Source organism: Psittacula echo, assembly GCF_963264785.1.
Source record: "Psittacula echo genome assembly, chromosome: 11".
In the NCBI taxonomy this organism is placed as follows: Eukaryota; Metazoa; Chordata; class Aves; order Psittaciformes; family Psittacidae; genus Psittacula; species Psittacula echo.
In genome coordinates this window covers 1871033-1894982 of record NC_137746.1, presented here as the reverse complement: position 1 = coordinate 1894982, position 23950 = coordinate 1871033, and the positions used below count along the sequence as shown (strand labels likewise).

At 50.1% G+C, this 23950-nt stretch overlaps 1 protein-coding gene across 2 annotated transcripts; it reads left to right on the top strand.

Annotated features, from left to right (window-relative positions):
• The first annotated feature begins 3468 nt into the window (after positions 1–3468).
• SLC22A4 (solute carrier family 22 member 4) lies at positions 3469–23310 on the top strand. Of its 2 annotated transcripts, none has more exons than XM_080627186.1 (10): positions 3469–3901; positions 9395–9498; positions 10465–10619; positions 12578–12749; positions 13973–14099; positions 15993–16093; positions 17054–17268; positions 17978–18160; positions 19738–19865; positions 20698–23310. In XM_080627186.1, exons 1-10 carry the CDS (start codon positions 3509–3511, stop codon positions 20728–20730), a joined length of 1611 nt encoding a protein of 536 aa, XP_080483312.1. In that variant the 5' UTR covers positions 3469–3508; the 3' UTR covers positions 20731–23310. The 2 variants fall into 2 exon arrangements, with proteins under 2 accessions (XP_080483312.1, XP_080483311.1); XM_080627185.1 differs by having other exon boundaries at positions 19738–19873.
• The last annotated feature ends 640 nt before the right edge of the window (positions 23311–23950 follow it).

Here is a 23950-nt window from a genome sequence, read left to right as displayed (position 1 = left end):
CTCAAAGCAAAAATCTCAGCTGGCCCATTTGTATTAGGATGAAAGTCCTTGTGCCGTAAGAGGGGAGGGAAAGAGGCTGCTTGGAAAAGTCCCCTCTCCTCCCTTTCTCTTCTGTGAAAGGGGCTCTTTTAATTACTTCAGGGGAAAAATCTCCCTACGTATATAATAAAGCACAGAAAAGGGCTCCTCAGTGTGAGGGAACTTATCTGGGAGCTATTTTGCCTCTCTGTGTCTCTCTGGGAAGGCACAGGCTGTCAGGAAGCACCCACGGAGCTGCCCCAGCCCGGGAGCAGCTTCTCACACCCGGACATGTAAACATTCAGAGTTTTGATGTAGTCCTGAAGCAGTTCTTTGTGCAGGGAGAGCCGGTGGGGAGGGCCTGGGCTGCGGCCAGCACCGCTGCTCTGCGGGGCTGACATGCACAGGGTCGCTCTCTTGCTGTGCGAGGACACGCTTCAGGCTTCCAGCTTTATTAATGGAAACAACCAGGGTTTGTTTTGCTGGGGGGGTGTTTCTGCAGGAACACCTCAGCCCTCGGAGGGGGTGATACACAACATGGGTATTATTGTACATTGTTATGTATTATTATTATACATTGTTATTATTATTGTATTATACATTGTGATACACAACAGGGTATCCAGAGGAGCTGTGGCTGCCCCATCCCTGGCAGTGCCCAAGGCCAGGTTGGACACAGGGGCTTGGAGCAAGCTGCTCCAGTGGAAGGGGTCCCTGCCCGTGGCAGGGGTTGGAGCTGGAGGAGCTTGAAGGTCCCTTCAACACAAACCAATCTGGGATTCTATGATTTTCCTTTGCCCCATCAATAAGCTTCCACCTGATCCCAGTGCTACACAAACAACACAAGTCTATAAACTATCATGTGCTTTCTTAACTCCCAGCTCCTGAGATGGCTACTGGGAGGGTGGCACATTAGTCCCACCAAGGCAGAGGATCCCTTGAGAGGGGCCTTGCCCAGGCAGAAGAGAAAGAGCCACTGCAGGCAGCAGCCCAGAAGCCCTGGTGATGGACGTGCCTGGTGGCAGCGTCACTCAGGGTGAGGTGATGTGCCTGCATACACACAGGATGGGGCTGCTCCTCCATTGCTGGGCAGCCTGCAGCAGCACAGCATCCCGTCGGTGCTGCTTCCTCCTCCAGCCCCTGCCTGCCTGGTTTGGGCCGTGTTAGACAATGTGTTTGCACAAGAACAAGACACTTGCACAAGAGGAGCCTTCTCAGCTCTTCAAGGTCCTCTCCATCTCCCCCTGTGACAGAGCTGCTTCTCCTCAGCATCTGATTTCACTTTACAAGAATCTCTCCGACCTCGCTTCCCGCTCACTGCTCTTCATCTAACAGCCAAAGCGCGGTTTAGGAGGCTGCGGTGAAATGCACCGACTGCTTTCAGAGGGGTCACTGGGGAGAGCCAGGACCAGCCCTTCCTCCACAGTGAGTTTGCTCCATACCTGCCAGAGCCAGCTCCCAGATGCTAATTCCATGTGGTCTTCACAATCTCCATGCCTGGGTTGAAGCATCCCTGAGGTTGGATCCCCCCTGAAATGATGGTCTGCAGCAGCTGGTGGTGCTGTGGCAGAGCTGGCTGGAAGAGGAGGTGTTAACAGAACTACTAATTCATGTAGATTCACAATGTAAGAGAAAACCTCACGGTGTTTTCGTTTTGAGCACATGAAATTTTAAAGATATTAAAGATTCATCTGCAAACCAGATAAGCCTGAGCATGCCCTACACATCTTCCCTTTTCTTTTGATACGCTAAATGTGCAGTCCAACCACGGTCGCTTAGGACTGCAAATTGTTCCTCTGTAAACTCTTACTGTTCACTGAATAATTATTAAGATTGCATTAGCATTAATGCTCAAGACAATACCCTCCCAATTCCGTATTCCCTGGCGGAGCAGGCATGCATTGCCTGGTGTTGGGTGGTTCTTGCACAGCCTCAGGGCAGGGCAGGCTGAGAGCTGCTGCCTGCGAGGCCCTGATCACCCAAATCAGCCCCTGCCCTGCTCTTATCACTGGGGCCAGCTTCAGCTCTGGGCTGAATCGGCTGGGCTGGAAAAGACCTTTAATTTCATCCAGTCCAACTGCTCCCCAGCACTGCCAAGGCCTCCACTAACCCATGGCACTGAGGCCTCGTCTACACAGTTTGTGAGCACTTCCAGGGACGGTGACTGCAGCCCTGCCCTGGGCAGCCTGTTCCAATGCCTGAGCACCCTTTGGGGCAGGAATTGTTCCTCAGCTCCATCTAAACCTGCCCTGGTGCAGCTTGAGGCCGGTTCCTCTTGTCCCATCCCTTGTTCCTTGGGATCAGAGCCCAGCCCCTCCTGGCTCCATCCTCCTCTCAGGCACTTGTAGGGAGCCATCAGGTCCCCCCTGAGCCTTCTCTTCTCCAGACTGAACCCCCCAGGTCCCTCAGCCCTTCCCCATCACACTGTGCTCCAGGCCCTGCACCAGCTCCATTGCCCTTCTCTGGCCCCACTCCAGCACCTCAAGGTCTCTCTAGTGAGGGGCCCACAGCTGAACCCAGGATTCGAGGTGCGGCCTCACCAGTGCCCAGCACAGGTAAGCATCTGCCACTTCTGGCCTCTCTCCAAGCAGGAGGTATCCAAACCTTCCCCATTACTGCATGACGTGTTCTCTCCATCCCTTATCCCAAGCAGCAGCAGATCTCTGCATGGCTCGGATAAATGCTGCCATCTGCTTCTGCTCCCGAGGCATTGCCGCTGCCATCGCTCCTCGGTCTGCTCCTCCACCTTCCATACACACACAACCCTCCATCATCTCTGCTGGAGAGATGCTTCCCGGCCTGCCCTCATCCTCAGCTCTGCACACCCGGACTGCCCCATTCCCGAGCAGGCACCGTGGGGAATGACACTGCTCCAAGGAGCCGCATCGTCCAAGTAATTCCGGAACAGTGTGCATTGGGAACACCCGCGCGTGTCTGAGTGCCCCTTGCGTTATTTCAGAAGATGACAGTCTTGTCTCATGTCTGAGATGTCTCTGAGTCCAAGCAAAGCCCAGAGTCATGTGCAAAGCAGTAACCGTTAACACATAGGGAACCGGAACAGAAAAAGTTCCTCTCCCGAGGCCGGCGCTGCCGCAGCCGCCGCTGACCTTGTCTGCGGTGTAAACGCGGCTGGGAAACAACACCGGGCACGGATAACGGCGGGTTTCCGACGCTGGGTCCGATGCCCGGTGCTTCCCGTGCCCGCGGGCGCTCACCTCCCACCGCCCGCAGCACCGCGGGGCCGGGCATGGTGCGGGGCTTCCGGTACCGGCTGCAGGTCCCGGAGCCGCCGGCAATAAATCTGTGCAACGCTCTCACTGCCCCAACGCCTCCGTGAGCAGCCGCAGGGTACCCGGGGACCTGCGGGGCCTGTGCTGTGATTCCGCCCCCGCACCAGCGGGACGCCCCGCCCCGCGGGGCCGGTCTGGGGAGGAGCAAGGAGCGGGGGTGTCCGGGGGCGCGCAGAGCCGCGGAGGGTCCGCGTTGTGCCATGCGTGACTACGACGCGGCCACTGCCTTCCTGGGCGAATGGGGCCGCTTCCAGCGCCTCGTCTTCTTCCTGCTCAGCGCCAGTACCATCCCCAATGGCTTCAATGGGATGTCGGTCGTGTTCCTGGCCGGCACCCCCGAGCACCGGTGCGTCGTGCCCCGCGGGGCCAACCTGAGCGCGGAGTGGCTGAACGCCAGCATCCCGTTGGAGCTGCGGGGCGGGCGGGCCGTGCCGAGCCGCTGCCGCCGCTACCGCCTGGCCGCGCTCACCAACTTGTCTGCGCTGGGGCTGCGGCCCGGCTCCGACGTGGAGCTGGAGTCGCTGGAGCAGGAGCCGTGCCGGGACGGCTGGGAGTACAGCCGCGACGTCTACCGCTCCACCATCGTCACCGAGGTGCGCGGCCGCGGAGACCCCCAAACCGCGGTATCCCCCGCCCCAACCCCCGGTGCTCGTCACCTTTACCCCGGTACCCTCCATCCACCCCCTGTTGCCCCCGGCCGTGCCCGGGCGGGCTCCGCCGGGGTTTTGGGGGATCGTTCTGCCTTGGGGGGGGTCGAACAGGAAGCAGCGAGCAGCGGGTAAAGTGCGGGTGGAAGAGGGTGCGGGTGGACGCGATGCAGCGGGGTGAAGGGGGGTACAAGGGGTGCAGGGCCCTAGAAGGAGCCACCGGTCTCTACTCTCGTGCTGTAGTGTCCATTGAAACCCGGCTTGTTTGTCTGGGAGAGGGCTTTTCTGCACAGAGGGAGGCCAAGGCTTTAAATAGAAGCCCAGTCATTTCCTTTGCTGGCATGCTGACTGCCCCGGTAAACTTTCCACCTGATGGAATCCCTGGTTCCCAGTGGCACTTTGCAAGGGGATATCCAGGCTTTTCCATCACCACCCCAGCAGCCTGGCTGTGTCCGGGGCAGCGATGGACCCTTGCTGGCCCCAGCACCCTGTGCCAGCGCTGCCAGCCATGGTGACATGGTCACCAGGAGCTGGGTGAGACGAGATGCGCAAGGCAGGCGCTGTGGTCACTGCAGCACATGTGGTTTGCTGTGAGCCTGGTCCTGGCTGTGGCCAAGCCATCAGCTTGGTGTGTAAGTCTGTACAGTGGCATCAGTTGTACTGAGCGCCTGTGGAATGGTGATGGGTTAGGTTTGGCTTGTTTGGGTTTCCTGGCTGTGCAGCAGCAGGGACGTGTGTCTGTCTCTGCCTGTGCTGGTGAGGAGCCTGGAGCTCTGGTAGAGAAGGAAAACACAGTTCCAGTAAAGCTGCTGCTCCTTAGTGTTGTGTGAAAGGGTTTAAATATAAAGCAGCTCATCCTCATGCTAGCCAGCGTTTGGGTTTGGTGGCTGGCAGGCAGGAGCAGCGTGCTACAGGTAGCTGATGGACACGCTATGGCTCACTCTTGGGGTGCATGGCACAGCAGGGAGCAGTTGTGTGGCCCTTGTCTGGGATCCCTGTAAATCAGCACCAACATCTGCCACCAGAAAACACTGCATGGGGGCACAGGTCCTGGCTGGGGGTGTGTGGCTGCAGGGTTGTGCCCTGGGGACATGGTCAGGGTCTGTACTGAGGTGTGTGGACATGGACTGGGCTGCACTGAAGCATGCGGGGAAGGGAGGCAGCAGGGAACAGCTGCAGGGTAGGGGAGGGCAGGGATGCAGCCTCCTCTCACGTGCTCAAAGCGATGCCGTCGGCATGTGTGACACTTGTGTGTGCCTATCTCCTGACATTTGTGCTGGCAGCGGCGCTCGGTCACCGGGGAGCCCTCACAACACCAAATCAAGGCTTGGGAAGCTCACCCTGCTCTTGGCCGTGGGTGAACCATAGCAGCAGCCCACTGCTGCACATGGATGTGCCCGGCTGTACCCAGGCAGTGCCGTGGTGCTCGGTGCCGGAGCACAGCCAGGTTATCCCATGGTGGCTGTGAACTTGGAATCTCTGGTTTGGAGTCAGTTGCTCTGAGGGAGGCTGCAAATGAAGGAAAGGAGGAGAAATGCTTTTCCTTCTTACCAAGCAGCAAACAGTCCAGTTGGCAGATGCCAAACAAGAGCCGTTCATGCCAGACTGATGGGATGCAGCAGTGAGGTTTGCCATGGGACCTGGGGCATGCCGTAGAGCAAATAGCGCATTCAGGGATGGAAACCAAGTGCCAGGTTCCCATCTGTGAGCCAGATGGAAAAGGAGGATACTTGTTTTGTTTGAAAATCGCCATGGACGTTTGGAAACCATACAGAATTTGGTTTCAAAAGCAGGAAAACAAGGCACTGATGAAACCCTGTGCAGAAGCAGTTCAGTTAAACTTGAGCTGATTATTTCTGTACTCAACATTTTTCTCTGCATTAGGGAAGGCAGGCCAGGACATGCTGTCAGAAAAGCTCAGTGAGAAAACATCTTCAGTTGAAGAACTCAATGGAGGGGCAAAACCTGATGGCACGAGATTAAGCTCTGAAAGTTTTGATCTGTGCAGTTGCGTCAAATCCTGTTATTACGGCTGCTTGAGGGGAACAGGCTGGGAGATGCCAGATCCATGGTATTTGGTGTGCAGGGACGTGCTAAACCCTGGGAACGGAGGATCCCGACTCAGTCATCTGCTTGGTCTTAAAAATGCAGATGGGGGCTGAAAAGAGCCATGGCAGAGGGTGATGGAGATGCTGCGAGGGCTGGAGCAGCTCTGCTCTGGAGCCAGGCTGAGAGAGCTGGGCTGGGGCAGCCTGGAGAAGAGAAGGCTCCTGAAGGGGAGACCTGAGAGCAGCTCCAGTGCCTAAAGGGGCTGCAGGAAACCTGGAGAGGGGCTTGGGACAAGGGCCTGCAGGGACAGGCCAAGGGGAATGGCTTTAACCTGCCAGAGGGGAGACTGAGATGAGCTCTTAGGCAGAAGCTCTTCCCTGTGAGGGTGCTGAGGCGCTGGCACAGGGTGCCCAGAGAAGCTGTGGCTGCCCCATCCCTGGCAATGTTCAAGGCCAGGTTGGACACAGGGGCTTGGAGCAAGCTGCTCCAGTGGAAGGGGTCCCTGCCCGTGGCAGGGGTTGGAGCTGGAGGAGCTTGAAGGTCGAGCAGGTCCGCATCCCTCATGTGGTGGTGGCCCCAGAGCTGAGCATGGAACTGCAGGGGAGACAAGTCTCACAATGCCTTAATAGTGTTGTTCTTGAGCAGCTCTTATTTCTGGTGTTCGGAGCACTTCCTTGGAAGCTCACATGCACTTTGCTCCCCTGTATGCTTAGCTGGGGACATGACAGAATTAGTTATTTTCTAGTTAATGAGTAATTAGTCCAGTACAGGCAGTTTGGAGGTTGTAGCTATGGATGGCGTAGCTGTGGCTGGGCTGCAGCTCTGGGGCCATAGTGTGCTCAGCACCGGCTGTGATGGATACAGCCTCTGAGGAAGAGAAGTTAAATTTCCCTTTCCCCCACGTACTGCTGGCAAGGAGTCAGCATGCAATGAGTAACTGAAAGCCCGGTACATTGAAGCACAAGTGAAGTCTTCCCATGTTGACACATGCTTCATCACCGTGCAGTGCTAGGACATGAGCCTCCGTGAGAGCAAGTGCCTCTGGTGTGGGAGGCTGGTACTTTGGGAAGACAAGCTGTACCTATGGAATAGGGCTGGATACATCCCTGCATGCTGTGTGTGGCATTGAATCTAACATAGGTGGTGTGGTTTCTTCACTCAGCAGATTGAGGTATATGTGGAATCAGCTGGATTTGCTGTGTTTGTGTTTTCTGGTCAAAGACAGCGAGTTCCTGTACACAGCTCTTCCTTTGTCCTGGGAAAAGGCAAAGGGAACAGCTGGGTGGGAGGCATTTGGCACCAAGGAAGCACAAGAAGCAGTTATTATTTAGCTGGGTTTATTTTGCAGCCAAAGTGCCTTTGGCACAGTGGAGGCATTTTAAAACGCTGACCCTTCACTGTGAGCAACTGAAGCCTGAGGGTGCGGAAGCAGGCACTGCACTGGCAGCCCTAGAGCAAGGTGCTCAGCACTCTAATAATGGTCTGTATTGGTTCCAGATTCTGCCACCACCTTGTCACCAGCTTTCCCAGAGCAGGGCAAGGGAAGTGCAGCAGGATGAGTTTTCTTTGCCATGTGAGACAGGTCCCTGTGCGTGTTTTTTCACTGTGAGCATCCTTAGCCATATCAAGTGGTCCTGACCCATGTGCTCACATCCACCCAAGCAAATACAGTGAAGATAAGCGCCAGTGTGCACCCAGGTGGGCTCATGGCAACATTTCTTCCTTCCCAGCAGGGATGAGAAACTGTCTTCCAGAAATGGCTGCCATAGGTCTTAATGACAATGTTGTTATTGTTAACACTAATGTTAATAATGTTTTGTTATTGATAGAATCACAGAATGGTTTGGGTTGGAAGGGAGCTTCCTAAGATCTCATCTATATCTCCCCTGTGGCAGCTTAAAGCCAGGATTAATCAGATTTAATTCTTGGAGGCACATTTTAGTCCTTAAATCTCCATGTTCCCAGATTAAAGCCTTTGTGTGTGCTTCCCAGAAAGAGGCATGGGCTATGTGCTTAAACCCGATTCATCTCTGTCATGTAGCTGGTGCTACTCTGCAAGCTGGGCACAGGTACCCAGCTTCCCTCCGCTGGCAGGGTGCATTCATTCTGCCTGCAAACAGGCACTGATTGCAGCTCATTCCTGAATTATAGTCCGGAGCAAACTGGAAGAACCACCGCATCCCTTCTTGCTTGGGGGTTTCCTTCTCCTTGTTCTACAGCAGAAGCAAAGCCTGGCCATCACCCCATTGATGGTTTGGTTATGGCAGGACCCACAGTGCTATCAGGTGGCACCTGGATCTCTTTGCAACCCAAGAGTTGCTCATTCTTGTTGCCTGTTGCTGAGCTGAGGATCCTGAGCAGCCTTGAGGGGAGGTTTCTGCTCCACTGCCCCTGCCTTGCCCATGCTCCGTTGCCACTTGCTGCGATGGCTCAGCCCTTCCATGCCCCCAGCACTGGTGCGGGTGATGTCCCGCTCTCTGATAGCATGGCTAGTTATTGAAATGATGCTATACTTTGATCTGTGATCTAATTAGCTTCCTTCTGTGGTAGAATTATCTAATCCCAGACTAACACGTTTGAAGTCTATCCATGCGCGCTCCCGGCAGGCATGCCTTGGCTGGCAGATTAGTCACTGGGATGGAGCAAGCCACAGCTCTAGCTTCAGCAGGCAGAGACTCATGATGCTGCTTTTATTCTTCTTGTCTGGGGTTACGAGCTGCCTGAGGTGGAAGTTTCCATGTTGGCTCCTGTCCTAACCCTCCAGCCGCAGCCAGGGCCAGTCGTGAGGCTGAGTGATGGGCAGGGAGTGAGCCCTGCAGTTTATGGGGATGGAAAGGAAGTTGGAAACACGTTAGTGCAGGAGGAGAAATTTCATTCTGTGCGCTGTCTGCGTATGGTTTGTCAGCCCCTGAAGTTACAGGATTGAACAGGTGAACTGAAAACTGTCCCCAGCCAGGGGTAGGGCAGTCCTTCTCCCCTCTCTATCGCTCTGCTTTCCTGATAGGGAGCATCTGGGGACATGAGGAGCCATGTCCTAGGTGTCGGGGGTCTGATGTGGCAGTTGGGGTGTGTGGTGGGGAGATGGTGCTGGAAATGGGGTCAGGACGGGGCTGCAAACACCAACTGCTCATCGGGTTTGGCGTTCAGAGGTGATGGGGTCCCATCAGATGGCTGCCAGCGTTTTGGCCTGATGGGGCTTGCCTGTGCTTTAACAGGGCATTGAGCAGTGACTTTCACTGTGGAAACGAGTGCTGGTGCCAGGGGTGGGTGGAAATGTGGGTGTGGGGCAATGGAATTAAATTATGTGGAAAAGTGCATGTCTCCAGCCCATAACCCCTGTGCCTGGATGAGCGTTATGGCTGTGTCTGAGCACAGCCTCTTCTCTTGCAGTGGAACCTGGTGTGTGAGGATGACTGGAAAGCCCCGCTGACCACATCCCTGTTCTTCGTGGGAGTCCTCATCGGCTCCTTCATCTCAGGGCAGTTCTCAGACAGGTAACACCGCAGCTGCCTGTGGATGAGGAGGCCATAAAAGCCACTGTGCTCCCCTGGGTATTTAGCAGAGAGGCTTCCAAACTCGATGGGAATCTTAATCCTAAAGCCACCAGCATTAGGTTCCATGTGATCTGAATTTAGTCTCCTGACTCCTGCCCCGGTGCAGAAGTCAGTCAGTGTTACTGTTTGAAAGGGAGACGAGATAATCACTAAATCCCACTGGTGCCTTGTGCCCGCGGGGAGCATCAGACAAGGCGTGTGTGCCCCGTCAGCCTCCCCGAGAGCCCAGCACCTTCTCTGTGAGCTATTCACTGAGCTGCTTTGGAAGTGTTTTGCCAGTGAAGGGAATGTTCTGAGCCTGTAGCTGAGGGGTTTCCCTCTGCTGCTGCAGAAACTGCTCCTAGGTCAAGGGCTGCTGCTGGCAGAGTAGCCTGGGCAGCATCCATGCACAGGGCAGCAGCCCTGGGTGTGCAAACCTGAGCATAACCTTGCTTTTGCTCTTACCTTCCCCTAAGGAAATGCCATGGAATCCGAACCCAGAGGAGCAGGTGAGAGAAAGGGTACAATGACAACTCAGACCGAAACCCGTTGATAAAGCCATTTAATACATTCAAAGCATAATGGTGTTGCAATGTATAGATGCCAGTAGCCTTAAAGCCATCGCTTCCTAACTTTCAGCTGTGTGGCTTGAAATCTTCACGTGTCTCACTTATGTAGTGTAATCTGGGCTCTTGTCTAGTGGCTCCCTGAAGTTTCCTTTTTCTTCTTGGTTAATTTCCTGCATCTTGGAAATGAAAACATTTTTAGTGCTTATGAAATAACCAGAATTCTTTAAGATGAACCAAACCTCAGGTTGTGCTGAGCTGCATTGCTTGAGGTTGGCTGTTTGTGCTCCCTCCTGCTTTCCTACACAGCCCCTCTCCACCTGTACATGCTGTTTCAGTAACAATCTCTCTTCTGCAACAGGTTTGGCAGGAAGAACGTCCTCTTTCTGACCATGGCCGTGCAGACTGCCTTCAGCTTCCTGCAGATCTTCTCCATCAGCTGGGAGATGTTCACAGTGCTCTTTCTCATAGTGGGAATGGGGCAGATCTCAAACTACGTGGTGGCCTTCATACTGGGTATGAACACGTCTGCATTGGATTCAATATTTGCTCCATGTACTGTTATTTTCTTTTCCCCTCTGAGCATTTATTTAGACAGCAGTGAAGCCTCACTGGTACAATTCCTAATTTAGGCCAGTGTGAATTTTTTGCTCATGGCTACATCAAGCCTATATTTCCTATAGGTTTAGAGGAAAAGAAGAGAGCAAGAAGACTAAATAAAGACCTGTTTCCTCCTTCTTTGGAGAAGAAGTTCAAGGCAGTGTTCAGGGTTTGTTATCAGCAGAAACAGCTCTGAGATAGAGAAGGCATTCGGGTTCCTCCCTGTCGGAGGGAATTATGGGGATGACTGATGCAGGCCTCGGGTGGGAGCTGCGATTTGCAAGAGCTGTCTTGTGTGTACATATGTGTTTATGTCAGTTTTTCATATCATAGAACCCCAGCCTGGTTTGTGTTGGAAGGGACCTTCAAGCTCCTCCAGCTCCAACCCCTGCCACAGGCAGGGACCCCTTCCACTGGAGCAGCTTGCTCCAAGCCCCTGTGTCCAACCTGGCCTTGAACACTGCCAGGGATGGGGCAGCCACAGCTTCTCTGGGCACCCTGTGCCAGCGCCTCAGCACCCTCACAGGGAAGAGCTTCTGCCTAAGAGCTCATCTCAGTCTCCCCTCTGGCAGGTTCAAGCCATTCCCCTTGGCCTGTCCCTGCAGGCCCTTGTCCCAAGCCCCTCTCCAGGTTTCTTGTTGGCCCCTTTAGGTATTGGTAACTGATTTAGGTATTTTAAACCAGTTGCATTAGTATTACAATTTGTACTTCTTAATATGAGCTAGTATAAATTAAAACCTAATAGTTAATGCTGTTCTTTCCTACCCCATGAGACTTTAATGCCGGGGGGGAAAACAGAGCAGAAGAACATGATGTGAAATCAGTGCTGTGGAGGGGATGCACCATCATGTCTCTGGGGCAGCCGTGAGTCACTGCTGCCAGTGGTGAAGGGAGGATTAAGTAGGTCAGGCTGTCAGCAAGGAGATCATTTGCCATTGCTGTTGCCATCCCAATGCCACTGCTCCCCCTGTCCTGGGAGTTAACTCCTGTGTGGAGCTGATGGAGCCAGAGTGAGCGCCTGCTGTGGGAAAGCAGTGACATGGGCACATATAAAGCCCCCATTGATGCTGGCTGTGCTGCAGCCCTGGCACCCTCCATCCCCAAGTGTTTGCCTTTTCAAGGGGCTACCTTAACACGGGTTTCTCCTGTCATTCCAGCTTCCAACATCCAAACCTGTGTTGCTGCTCTATGCATAACACAGACCCTGCTCCAGCCTCCAGGCTCTTCCTGCCCTTAGCACTATTGCTTCCATCTTTGTGAGAATCGTTTCCTGCCAAAGATGGTGGCAAAAGTCTACAGAGATGTTTTTTAACCACATCCTGGGCATGACACAGTGGCTGTAGGATGCTTTCATGGGCTGCTACCTGGCTACTGCAGCAGTAGCATTGTTAGATGATGGCATCTTCCCTGGTGGTATCCTACAGCCTGTGTTGTGCTGGTCCAACATTCAGCCTTCTGTTCCAAACAAAAAACATTAAGTTTGTTTCCACCTCACTGTAATTCACATCCTTCCATCCCATGTCAGACCTGAAGCGCTCAGCAGTGAACTTAACATCTTAGATCCCAATGGGTTCAGTGCAGGAGCGGGTTATGTCCTAGACAAGCATGCGGGAAAGGCTCCTGAAAGGCTGCCGACCATTCCCTGCCTGCTCTTATCCATCTCTGACAACGCATTAACCAAAGCAAACAGAAGTCACTCCTTCATCTGAAGGTCCCCAATACTCCCAGCAGCTTTTCTGTACTGAGTGGGTTGTGTTGTGATGCTCCTTCCTAAGACTGTTTAGCTTAACTTTCTCATAAATGCGGTAAAGTATTGAGTGATGCTTGGAAAGAAAGCATTGAGATGCTAACCCACCCTCCCTTGTTTTGAACAGGAACAGAAATTCTGGGCAAATCAGTTCGTATTATATTCTCTACATTAGGAATTTGCATATTTTTTGCAATTGGCTACATGTTGCTGCCACTGTTTGCTTACTTCATCAGAGACTGGCAAATGCTGCTGCTGGCACTCACGATCCCGGGGCTGTTCTGCATCCCGCTCTGGTGGTGAGTACCACTTTTCAGTCAAGTTAACTACCTGCAGAGCCCTGCTGGTGCTTGAAGCCACTTGTGCATTGGCTTTCCAGAGCACTTGGGGATGCTGTATTTGATTTGTAGCTCTGGACACTGTTAATTTAACCACCTCTAGGTTTACCCCTGTAGTACCACTGCGTGATTCGTTCTAACTTTGCTTCCTTCCTTGTTTAATTTAAGCTGTTTTTTAATGTAGATTCACTTGCTGGTTGGTACTAAAATCCCAGACTGGTTTGGGTTGAAGGGACCTTAAAGCTCCTCCAGCTCCAACCCCTGCCACAGGCAGGGACACCTTCCATTAGAGCAGCTTGCTCCAAGCCCCTGTGTCCAACCTGCCCTTGGCATCCACAGCTTCTCGGGTACCTCAGTGACAGGCTGAGTCCATTCTCTCGCACGCAGCGGTTTATTGCACTTGCTATCCTGAAGCAGTTCTCTGCACTCAGTGTCATTAAGTCGCAGGCCAGCCCTCTCCAGCAGGCTCTTGTGTGCCAGGAGCCCTGTGTCCTCTCAGCCTTGGCTTTGGGTGCTGCAGCAGGACCTTGATCTGTGAGCTCCTTCAGCCTCTATAAGCATCTGGTTAAGCCAAAGGTTGGCTCTTCTTTCCCCTGCTCCTCTCAGCCATCCCACGCTGTCCTCTTGGTAGCTGAGTCCATGTTTTCTTTCATCTTTCCACTGCACTCACCCATCCCTGCTCGGGCGCACTGGTGACGTGTAGGTGCACCCTCACTCGCCCATCGCTGCTATGGTGAACTGTGAGGTTTGTATAGAAGATTCCTATGACACAGAGCCTTTAAATATACCCTGTGCATAGTTAAAGCATTTCCACGTTGTGTGTGGTTCCCTAAGAACATTTTTGCTCACCACTGGCTAAGCTACCCCCAGCTTTGCTGTCTGTCTGATGACATCTGGGGTTTGTCTGCTGGGCATCAATTACCCCTTAGAAACCAACCACCCAGGACAAGGGTAAGCGTGCATCTACTTCATCACGAGAATAAACACACCCCATAGACTGGAATTCTCCCATTGATCCCAGTGGGACAAATCCATGAATTACATTGCCCACGTGCTTCTGTGCTGACTGTCTTCTGCTGCAAGCAGTCTGTGAGCTGAGAGTGGAACTCACGGAGACGATACATGTGATTTTTAATAACTCTATGTGAGAAACGTTGAGTCATTTATTGTGCAACCCATTGCAGGATCATTCCTGAATCCCCTCGGTGGCTGATCTCCCAGGGAAGGTACAAGGAGGCAGAAGTTATTATCCGAAAGGCTGCAAAGATAAATGGTGTGCCAGCCCCAGAAGTGCTTTTTGACACCGCAGAGGTATGTTTCATGCGCCCTGGTGCTTTACCTCACCAGAACTTTCCCCCTTTGGCCAGTTGACTTGTTGGGAAATGCCAGCACAGAAATGGCTTGCACCAGCAGCTCTTCAGGGCTGGCAGTGACTGTTGGTGCGAGGTAAGTGCTGGGTTAGGGAGTTCAAAATGAGAAGCCAGAGGGGCTTCTATTTGTTTGGTTTTTACAGTGAAATCCTCTTCCTCAGCAGTGCTGGGTTGTGGTTTTCAGAGCAAGGGTGACCCAGATTGCTTCAGCCTTTGGTACTGAGAAGACCCAAGGAGGATGTGTTTGTCCCCCTTTCAGCTTGGTTGTGGTGTTAGGGATTTGCAGTTTAACAGCCACCCTTTGTGGGCTGCACAGGGGACCCTAAGTCAGCACCCACATGTGCTGGGGCTGGGTGGCACAAACCAAAGCACCCCAGTGCTACATGGTCACAAGAAAACCACAAGTAGAGATGGTGGTGAAGAATATCGAGCGCTTCAGGTCTGTTTCTCTGCTGTGCTTCGCATGTGTTGGTTAAAAGGAGAAAGGCCAGCACAACCCCAGCAAGCCGCGGAGCTGCTCAGCAGCAGCACGATGGCTGGTTCTTGGGCTCATCTCCCCCTCTAGTGGCTCTGCCCTCGCTGGAGCTCCTGGAGAAGCACAGACGTTTCTCCTATGCAAAGAAACCAGCCACACATCAGTAATACCCGTGTGTCTGTATGTGGGATCTCACTTCACTGCACTTTGAGCCTCCTGATGTCTCCCGATGGAGCAGAAAGCAAAGCACTGTGTGCTCCTTTGCAAGAAAGATGCTGCGTGCTGCACCTCCCAAGGGCTGGATCCATCCCTTCAATGTCATGTCCACACTTTGGCTGAGCTGCTGAAGATTTCTTTTCCAAGTGTATGTTCTTGTGTAAACCGAAGTGCATATTCCAGCTATGGGAAGCTCATCCTACAGAAACCATGGGAAAGCATTTTCCTTACTTCACAGCCAGAGGTCAGATGTCTTTCGTGCTGGGCATGACTTTTTCAGGCTCCAGTACGTGTTTTGCTTTCCATCACTCCTGTGTATTTATGAGACCAAGCAGCAGCTCCACTTTACTGCATGGGAATCTTGTGTGCCAAAGCGTCTGTCCACCAAAGCCTGAGGATGATGTTTGCACGTGAAGTCCTCCATTGGAAGTATTTCTTAAACGCTGCTATAAAGACATTCCTTGGAAACCATCCTCTCTTCCTAGGAAAGGAAATCCACTGGGTAGCCCCATAGGGAGGACCAGGGTGATTCCCCCTTTGGGCCTGGGGGGAAGCCTGGCCACGAGCACTGGCTTTGTCCCAGCAGGGACTCTCCATGCAGGCAGAAGAGCTCCCTAATGCCACCCAGAAGATTCCAGCTTCAAGCCCAAAACTGGACCCTCTGCCTCCAATGATGCCACCCTGCTGAGCTCTGGCATCCATCCTCCCCACAGGCAGCAGAACTGGGTGGTTTTCTGCATTGATTTCCCGTTGTTTGTGAAGGTTGAATGGAAGAGTCGAGTGGACGGTGCACAGACAGTGCCTTTGGTAATGAGGTTACTCCTGGAAGCTCTATGTTAGATCCGTAAGGAAATGTTGATGTGTCTGTCTTGTCAGCTGGCACCTTTTTCACTAGTCAGCATGAGCAGTGGTCTCAGTGCTACCTTTCTTATAACAAAAACCTGGAAACTACCACGAGTACAGTGGGTGCACACAAGCTTTACCTAAGGACTGCCCTCCCTGGTGCAGAAGCGGCCCTTGGGCTCACTGCTTATCCCCTGATAGAGTCATAACATCATAACTGCCCAGACCTGTGGGTGGCAGAGGTTGCTTTGCTCTTAGGTGTGTGGGAATGTTTTGGTTTTGTTTTCCTCTTTCCTTCAGATGCAGGATTGGAAGCCTCAGCAGCAGCAGAAGGCTATCCTTCTGGACCTATTTCGAACCCGAAACATTGCAACTATTACTATTATGTCATTACTTTTGTGGTAAGGAAATGTGTATTCCTACAGTACCCAGGCAATAGAACACTTTCTGATTTGAGGGCACATGCCACAGGTTTAGATAATAAGTCTAAGCCTCAGAGCCCATCCACATGGTCCTTGGCCCTCAGTGTCCTTGCACCCACACTGCACTAATCCACAAGAGTATGGAGAGAACAGCATCGACTTAGATGTAAAATAGTTAGGAAATTACAGGTAACAGCTCGTGTATTGCAAATTCTGTTGCTTTGGTTTCTTTAAAGAAGCTCCCAACTCTGTAATCACTATTTGAAGAGAAATGTCCTCCTTGAAGCAAAGGCAGCAACTCAATAAGATAACAAGAAGCAGACCCATGGCCGGTGGTTTTGTTTGGTTTCCGTACACTGCCCATCTCAGTGAGATCCCGGTCCCTGTCTGGGCAGCCACAAGGGATGAGGACCCAATAGTACCATATAGACAAACGAGGACCCTTTCCTGTACATACTTCCCCCAGCAGAAAGGAACTGGCTAGCACACTTGGCATGCCAGAGTAAGGCATTCCTGAGATGTGAAATCCGAACATCCAGCTCTCTCATGAAGATTAAATAAGATGTAATGGAACTGCTGAGGGTGGGAGATCCTGTCACTGGAGTTGGCTACAAGTAGGAATGTAGTTGGCATGGGAAGCTTTCCAAGTTACTTCACTGTGCCATTAATGACTCCATTGTAATGAAAAGCCTTTGTGGGCGACCTACACAAAGCCTTTTACTTGGTATAGTATATGCAGGAAGGACAGAGAAATCAAAGGTCTCTTCCAGCCGCTGTGGATATGGTCACTGGAAGGGATGACAGAATTAGAAAGATGGGGATGCCACGATGCCCATGGCTTAATGGAGCATCCTATTTTTGTCACAACATCTGAGGCAACACTGGAGGTGTTCAGAGACTGATGTTTCTGGAATCATTTGGGTTTACTGGTTTCCTCAGGTTCTTCACATCAGTTGGTTACTTTGGCCTGTCCCTCAGCACTCCAAACTGGCATGGAAATGCCTATATCAACTGTTTCCTCTCGGCTGTGATTGAAGTTCCAGCTTACGTGATTGCCTGGCTCCTCCTCCGCTGCCTCCCCCGGCGCTACTCCTTAGCTGGCATCTTCTTTTTAGGGGGAGGTGTTGTCCTCTTCATTCAGCTGGTTCCTGAAGGTACAAGGTTCAATACACGACTTGAGCATATAAAATGTTAGAAATGGTTTATGGTACTAATAGTGCTGTAAAACTGCTGGGAACCACGATCACATTTAGGATCTGAAGTCAAGTTTGTGCTGATCACTTGCAGCCATGATGTGGTTTTATGAAGATGCTGAGTCATGCACGGCTGTCATTTATTGTGTCAAATTACTGAGCTTTTTATAGCCCAGGGGAACCTGGAATTGTAAAATGAGAGCCAAAAGTGTACTGTGATTTATCTGGTTGTGCATAGAGGCTAAAAAACCCTGCAAGTCTTCCAGGTTTCACTGTGTGTAAATCTCTGCAGGATTTGATGAAAAAGGGTGGATTTAAGCTTGTCTTTTATTGCTGTGTAATCCACTTTTGTTCCATTTCAAGAATGCTGTTTTACTTGGAAACAACCAAAATCTGAACAGTACAAAATAACCTGAGCTTCTACATTGTGTTCAGTGGGAAGTTTGGAGCCAAGTCAGCTAGGGATGGGGCTAATACAGTGTATATTTTATATATACACCCATACATATGTATACATATATATGCAAAATGTATAATGCATTCTAGAATTAAACCAAAACCATGACCTCTTGGGAAAAACCAGTGACCTGATCTTTGGGATATAGAAGAAATACGAGTAGTAAGCACAGGATCTTGTTTATTCACCTTGATTTTACTTTTTCTCCTCCAGATTTTAATGTCCTGTCTGTGGGCCTGGTGATGCTTGGGAAATTCGGCATCACAGCTGCGTTTTCAATGCTGTACGTCTACAATGTGGAGCTGTACCCAACGCTAGTGCGAAACATGGCAGTCGGAGCTACTTCCACCGCTTCCAGGCTGGGCAGCATCATTGCTCCTTACTTTGTTTACTTGGGTGAGACATCTTGTGTTCCTTGCTTTGTGCTACACAACTGCCCAGAGAAATTATCTGAGCTTCTGCAGTGCAGGTTCAGCTTTAAGTCCCTTCACTGGTTGTCTCTTAAGTCCCTTCTCTCACCTTGGGTCTGTACATGGAAATGATCCGCATGTTGCAGACAGGAAAGGGTGACAGAGATTAGGGGATTAAGGGCAGAAGTATCTGCTGACTCTAGCAGAATATTGCTGGTGTCCTGCTAAGAGGGTTTTGCTGGTTCACCATGGCAGGAAAGGGGAGAGGAGACTACCTGCTATCTGTAACTCACCTGTGTTGTCTCAGGTCTACATCTCAGTCTGAGTGTAACAAACTGCACCAAAAATAATGAAAACACATGGTCTTTATTTCATACTTGTACAGTGCAAATGTAACGTAAAAGGGACAGCAGGACTGTGATGCGCCTTAGGGTCTTCAGTTTCTTGCAGCACAGGTAACAATAATAGTTTTTAAACCAAACTGTTGGTTGGGTTTTTGAGGTTATTTTTATCCCAGGTTTCCATAGGCTCAGCCTTTCAAAGAATTCTTGTTCCAAGACCCTCTTGTTCCAGTCATCAGAATATTTTCCTAAACCTTAGGAGGTTTTAGGAGAAACTTGTCAGCTGCTGATCTTTGCTACAGCTAAATTAGGACCTTGCAGTTCATCCAGCTCATGAACACAGAAGAGATCAAATCACAAACTTTGACTCCGTGTGCAATACCCAGAGGTCTTCACTTTACTGCTGGTTTGTGCCCTACATCATAAAGCATGTTGCTCTAAACCAACTTAAAGCTGGCAAGTCCAGTTTGGTGCTTTCTGTACCATAAATACTTTAACTCCTAGCTAATCCCTTGACTGAAAGACCTTTTCCTTGCTATGCTATTGTGACTTGAAGATCTTTCATCCTGCCCAAACACTTGTGCGCTGGCTTCAGGCTGCTGGCAGGGACTGCTGCCTTCTAGTCCAAAATAATATTCTGGGTAGAGCAAGGTCAGAGCCTCTTATCTGTCATGGGAGACCTGATGCTCTCCCCCTGTGCACTCAGGAAGGTAACTAAGGATTCCCATGTTAGCTGCCCATTAGTCTGTAATTGGCCTGTTCTTTTGCACAAGCCCAGCAGGATGCACAATCCCAGGCAGCTGATGAGTGCTGGGTTGTTTGCGCGCTTTTCCTCCCTCATGTTGAATTATTTAACAGAGGATTTGGTTCCTGGTGACAGAGTAGTATTGAAGGCTCCAGCAATGATCCCAGCAGAGCAATGAACCTTGCAGAGATGTTGGCTATCCCAGCTGGAAGTGTACAAAAATCATATTAGCTGCTACACAGACATGGGAGATGGCATGAAACCAATGGTAGGTGTTGACTATCCTAGAAACTGAAAACATCTTCAGACAGATAACAGAAGTAAATCAGTTTTGGATTCACCTTTGATATTTATGAAGAGTTCAGCTAATAATCCCAATTTATTCTGCATTGCAGCAATGTTTGGAAGATAAATTTTACCCATGGGGTTGTTGGTTATGCACATTAAGGACTGTTATCATGTCCTATGTTCTTACAGATGCCTATGACAAATACCTCCCATATATGCTGATGGGAAGCCTGACTGTGCTGATTGGGATTCTCACCCTGTTTCTCCCAGAGAGCTACGGCAATTCCCTGCCTGAGAGCTTTGAGCAGATGCTGAAGGTGAAGTGGTAAGGGGGTTTTCCTTCATCCCATCATCACAAGAATTCCGCACCTCTTTCTACATAGTCCCTTTTCACAATCAGTAAAGATGTAAATCAGTAAACAAGGCCGGGTTGGACACAGGGGCTTGGAGGAAGCTGCTCTAGTGGAAGGTGTCCCTGCCTGTGGCAGGGGGTTGGAACTGGATGAGCTTTAAGGTCCCTTCCAACCCGAAGCATTCCATGAGTCTATGATTCCGTTTCATCAGATCCACTGCAAAACATCAGATCTTTCAAAGTGAACCTGAGAGCTGCTGTGCTTGAAAGTGGGCACCCGGAAAGCAAGGCTGACCCTCACATCACCTTCAGGCTGCTGCTTTCTATCTCCCAACACTTTCAATCCTTTTCTAGCGCTCGCTCTCCTTAACCTTTCATTTACACTATTCATTGAGTGGGACATTGTACATTCCAAAACACTTCACTCTTTCAGTGTAAGTTCATTAGGTACCACTCCAAATTAAACACAGGATTGCAATTCTCTAGCCTCTTTCATTTGGGAGGCTACCAGTTTACCAGTTACCATCAGGGAGGGAAATTCTTGGGAGCAGCAGGCTTCTTGCATAAACACTCTGAAGCAGCTGAATTACAGTGAATTATGTTCAAGTTGCCAGTGTTGTTTTGCTGCACTACTTCTGCCATCCAGAAAGGTGTAATTTACAGAGCACTACATTTTCCCTAACGCTTCTATTGGTGGTGGAACATGGTTATTTTAGTGGTGGTAATTAGGCGAGGGAAGTGTCTGATGACACCCTGTGAAACGTTCCCTGGCTTCTCAGTCTTTTACTTGATTTCAGTTTCAGAAATGGGCAACAAACCACTGGCATTAGGAATGCAAAGGAGAGTCCTAAGGTTCTGGTAACACCCTTGTGAAGAAGGACACACGCTCAGAGGGGCTGAAAGAAGAACAGTATCTTCTCAGAATGCATCTTCTGCCAGAGGAAAACCCAACAGTCAATGCTACTGCACCATAGTTGTTATCCCTTGTGCTACTGTACCCAAATACATAGTTTACTAACAGATGCTGTCTAGTCCTGTAGGACTCTCAGTCTGTAATTCAGTGTCCTGAAACTTGGGGCTTCTCCCTTGCTGAGAGATGGGGGCCTGCCTGTGCTAAACAGAATTCAAGGAGTAAGCTAGAAATGAGTGTAAGGAATAGTACAGCAATGACTCCGGTCAGTCGGGTACTCAATGAAAGCTGCTTAAAGGAAAGAAAGGATAGTGAATGTAATGCTCATGGTTTTTCTCACTGTGTGTGTTGACTGGATAAAGGGGAGCTGGGGTCTGCCTCTGAAAACCTCAGCATGTGCCCCCGAAGGGAAGATCTTCCTTTGAAATCTGGGGCCAAAGCCCAATAGACTAAGTAGGATCAGGATTTAGTTGTAGCAAAGCAGACATGCCCTTCAATGTAAGGATGTGGGGTTCGTACAAGACATCAGAGTATCTTCTGATGTCGCTTGCTTTTCCCAGGAGCTGGGATCCACTTGTCCCTGTAAAACCTGATGCTTGTTCATGAAGCCTGTGCCCAATGAAATCCTTGGGCTTCATGAATGTTTGGTGCCCTTGGGGATGGATGGGGAATCTTTAACACTGAGTAAGGACTACAGCTTGCTGACCACCTGAGGGGCTGTGCCTTCTTTCAGAAGAAACATGGGCTTAAGCAAGTCAATGATCCCATCCAAACAGCTTTAGCTTTCAGGTGTTTCATGGTTTATGGGCATAAGCAGGGGTTTTAGATCTTCTGGGGTTGTGTTTTTTCCAAAGCATTTCATTTGAATATATACCACGTCATTCTGTACCTTCAGAGAAAGTACAGAGAGACAGTTTTAAAAGCCTCTGCATAATCCTTGTACCATTTACAGATTTAAAGGGGATTTGATGCTCACAAAAATCTGATGTTGTGTTCTGGAGATGTTCACCTGCAGCTATGAAAAACCACAAAAGGGCTAATTTGGGACCACAGGTTTTTTCAGAACAAAAAAACCCCACCAAACCACCACCAACTCCAGCATTTTGTTCTTCAGATCCTACAGGTTATGGGTGTATTTAAGTTCAGCAACACTAGATTGGATGAAAATAAATGCAGAGCTTAGGGTTGTACTACTACTGTTTAATGAACACTACATAGCAGAATACCTTTTATTTTCCTATTTATTGGCTTTATTCATACAGTTCTTGGGCACATAAAGTCGATCAGACCTTCTAGACTGATTTTTATCATCTATAAGTATCAATTAGCCATGATTTGACTTCTGTAAGGGCCAACAAAAACATTCTGTCTTGCCTGTAATGGGAGAGTTTGTGGCAAGCTGATCTTGTGCTGGCACTGGGCATAGAAAGGAGGCTCTCCCTCCAAGTTTAAGCACAAATATAAAGCTTTATAACATGTAAGTGCAAGGAACTTGTGCAATTACTTTAAGCTGCTCTTCAGGATGCAGAAATACCATTTACTTTCACATTAGTTTGCTGCAGTTAGGCTTTTGCCATGCATGTAACATGAGGCAACCATTATCCTGTGACCCCTGATGTTCTCATCCCTTCTCAAGCTGGAATTTCTCTGGTATCAGCAGTATTTAATCTTGGTTTTACTTGCTACAAAGTTAATCTATAGAATAGCAGTTTAGACATAACTACATTTGTCAGCAAAGCCTTTGTATCAGCATGGGACAGGTTTGACTTGATTAAATAGAGGTGGCCGTATCTTTGTGAAGATTTTTATATCAAGTTGATACTTACTTTGTGTGATTGTAGGCTTGGGTGTTTCTAAAAAGTAAATATTTTTGTACTCTTGAACTCCGCAGTAACTTAAAAAACCTATTTTTCCTTTTTTAAATAAGAAAAAGGGTTGCGTTGGGTTTTGGTTTAAATACCTTGTTTTAATCGGTCTCATTTTTCTTACTCGGTCTCAAGCTGGTGTCACATTTTAGTGTTTTCAATGGCACATTTAAACAAAGACAAATCTTTCCCAGCTGTGGAATAACTTTCTGAAAAGTACTCGATGTTGTTACACGGCCTCATGGTGCCTGGGAATGGTGAAAAACAAGAAACAGGGATTGCTTCAGCTCATAAAGCAGTTGCAAGGAGAATTTTTGTCCTCTGCCAGTGGCTTTCCCAGGCTCGCAAGCCCCAAAGAGCAGTGGTCTGTGGAAGAACCCAACAGGGATGAACCAGAAGTGCCAGTTTCTGGCCAGTTACTATTCTCTTAATTGTAAAGCTGAAGCAAACAGCACTGGTTTAGTAGCTGTTGGCAGAAGTTAAATGTATTGCTGTGAGCTATTTAAGCCTCTCCCTGCAATCTTCAGCGGGAAGGGCAGGAGGGAAGCACCAGCGGGATCATTCTCACCGACTGTAGAGGCTGTTGCGCTATGCCTCAACTGTCACCACTGTCACCTTTACCTGGGTCTCTCTGTGCAACCTTTGATCCTGGGCTGGTTAACTGGATGTGCTGAAGCATACATGAAACTGTAGCAATTGCCACTCATTCACTTATGTCTTCGTGGTAATAAAAATGTGTGCTGGCATTGTATAACCTGCTTTCTGTGTGGAGTGCAATTGAAGAGGAAGTCTCCTCGCTTTAACGCTTTGGGCAAAGAGGTGTAAAAAGGTAGTTTAAAATGTACTTAGCATGGGTAATGTATGAAAATATGAAAATGTCCAAACCCCGGCCAAGCTCAGCCATGATTTTGAGGTTTAACTTCAATTTTGTCCATTTCACACTTCTGAGATTTTTCACAGCTGTGAAGAACATGATTCCAACACGGAGCGAAAGCTCTTTTTTAAACAGAAGCATTCAAAAATGCTGTAAAAGGTGTACCTTTGGCTTTCATCAATTAGAAGTGAAGATACCATCCACAAAAGGCTGGTCGGAAGTGTGAATTAGCCCAATGCTGGCAGGCAGGGAGCAGCGTGAGAACGGGCAGCGCTCCTGCCCGCAGGGCTCTGTGCATCACCCTGCACATCGAGGTCGCCTCTTCGGCCCTTGCTATCAGTACAAGCCGAGGCGCTGCCCGAAGCCAGGCCTGGGCTCTCCCTCGGGCCGCTGCCCGGCGG

Coding starts and splice junctions, on each gene's coding strand:
- SLC22A4 (XM_080627185.1), top strand. CDS start 3,509: ATGCGTGACTACGACGCGGCCACTGCCTTCCTGGGCGAATGGGGCCGC. Junction 14,100..15,992: donor TGCTTTTTGACACCGCAGAG/GTATGTTTCATG, acceptor TCTTTCCTTCAG/ATGCAGGATTGGAAGCCTCA. Junction 19,874..20,697: donor CAGATGCTGAAGGTGAAGTG/GTAAGGGGGTTT, acceptor ACTTGATTTCAG/TTTCAGAAATGGGCAACAAA.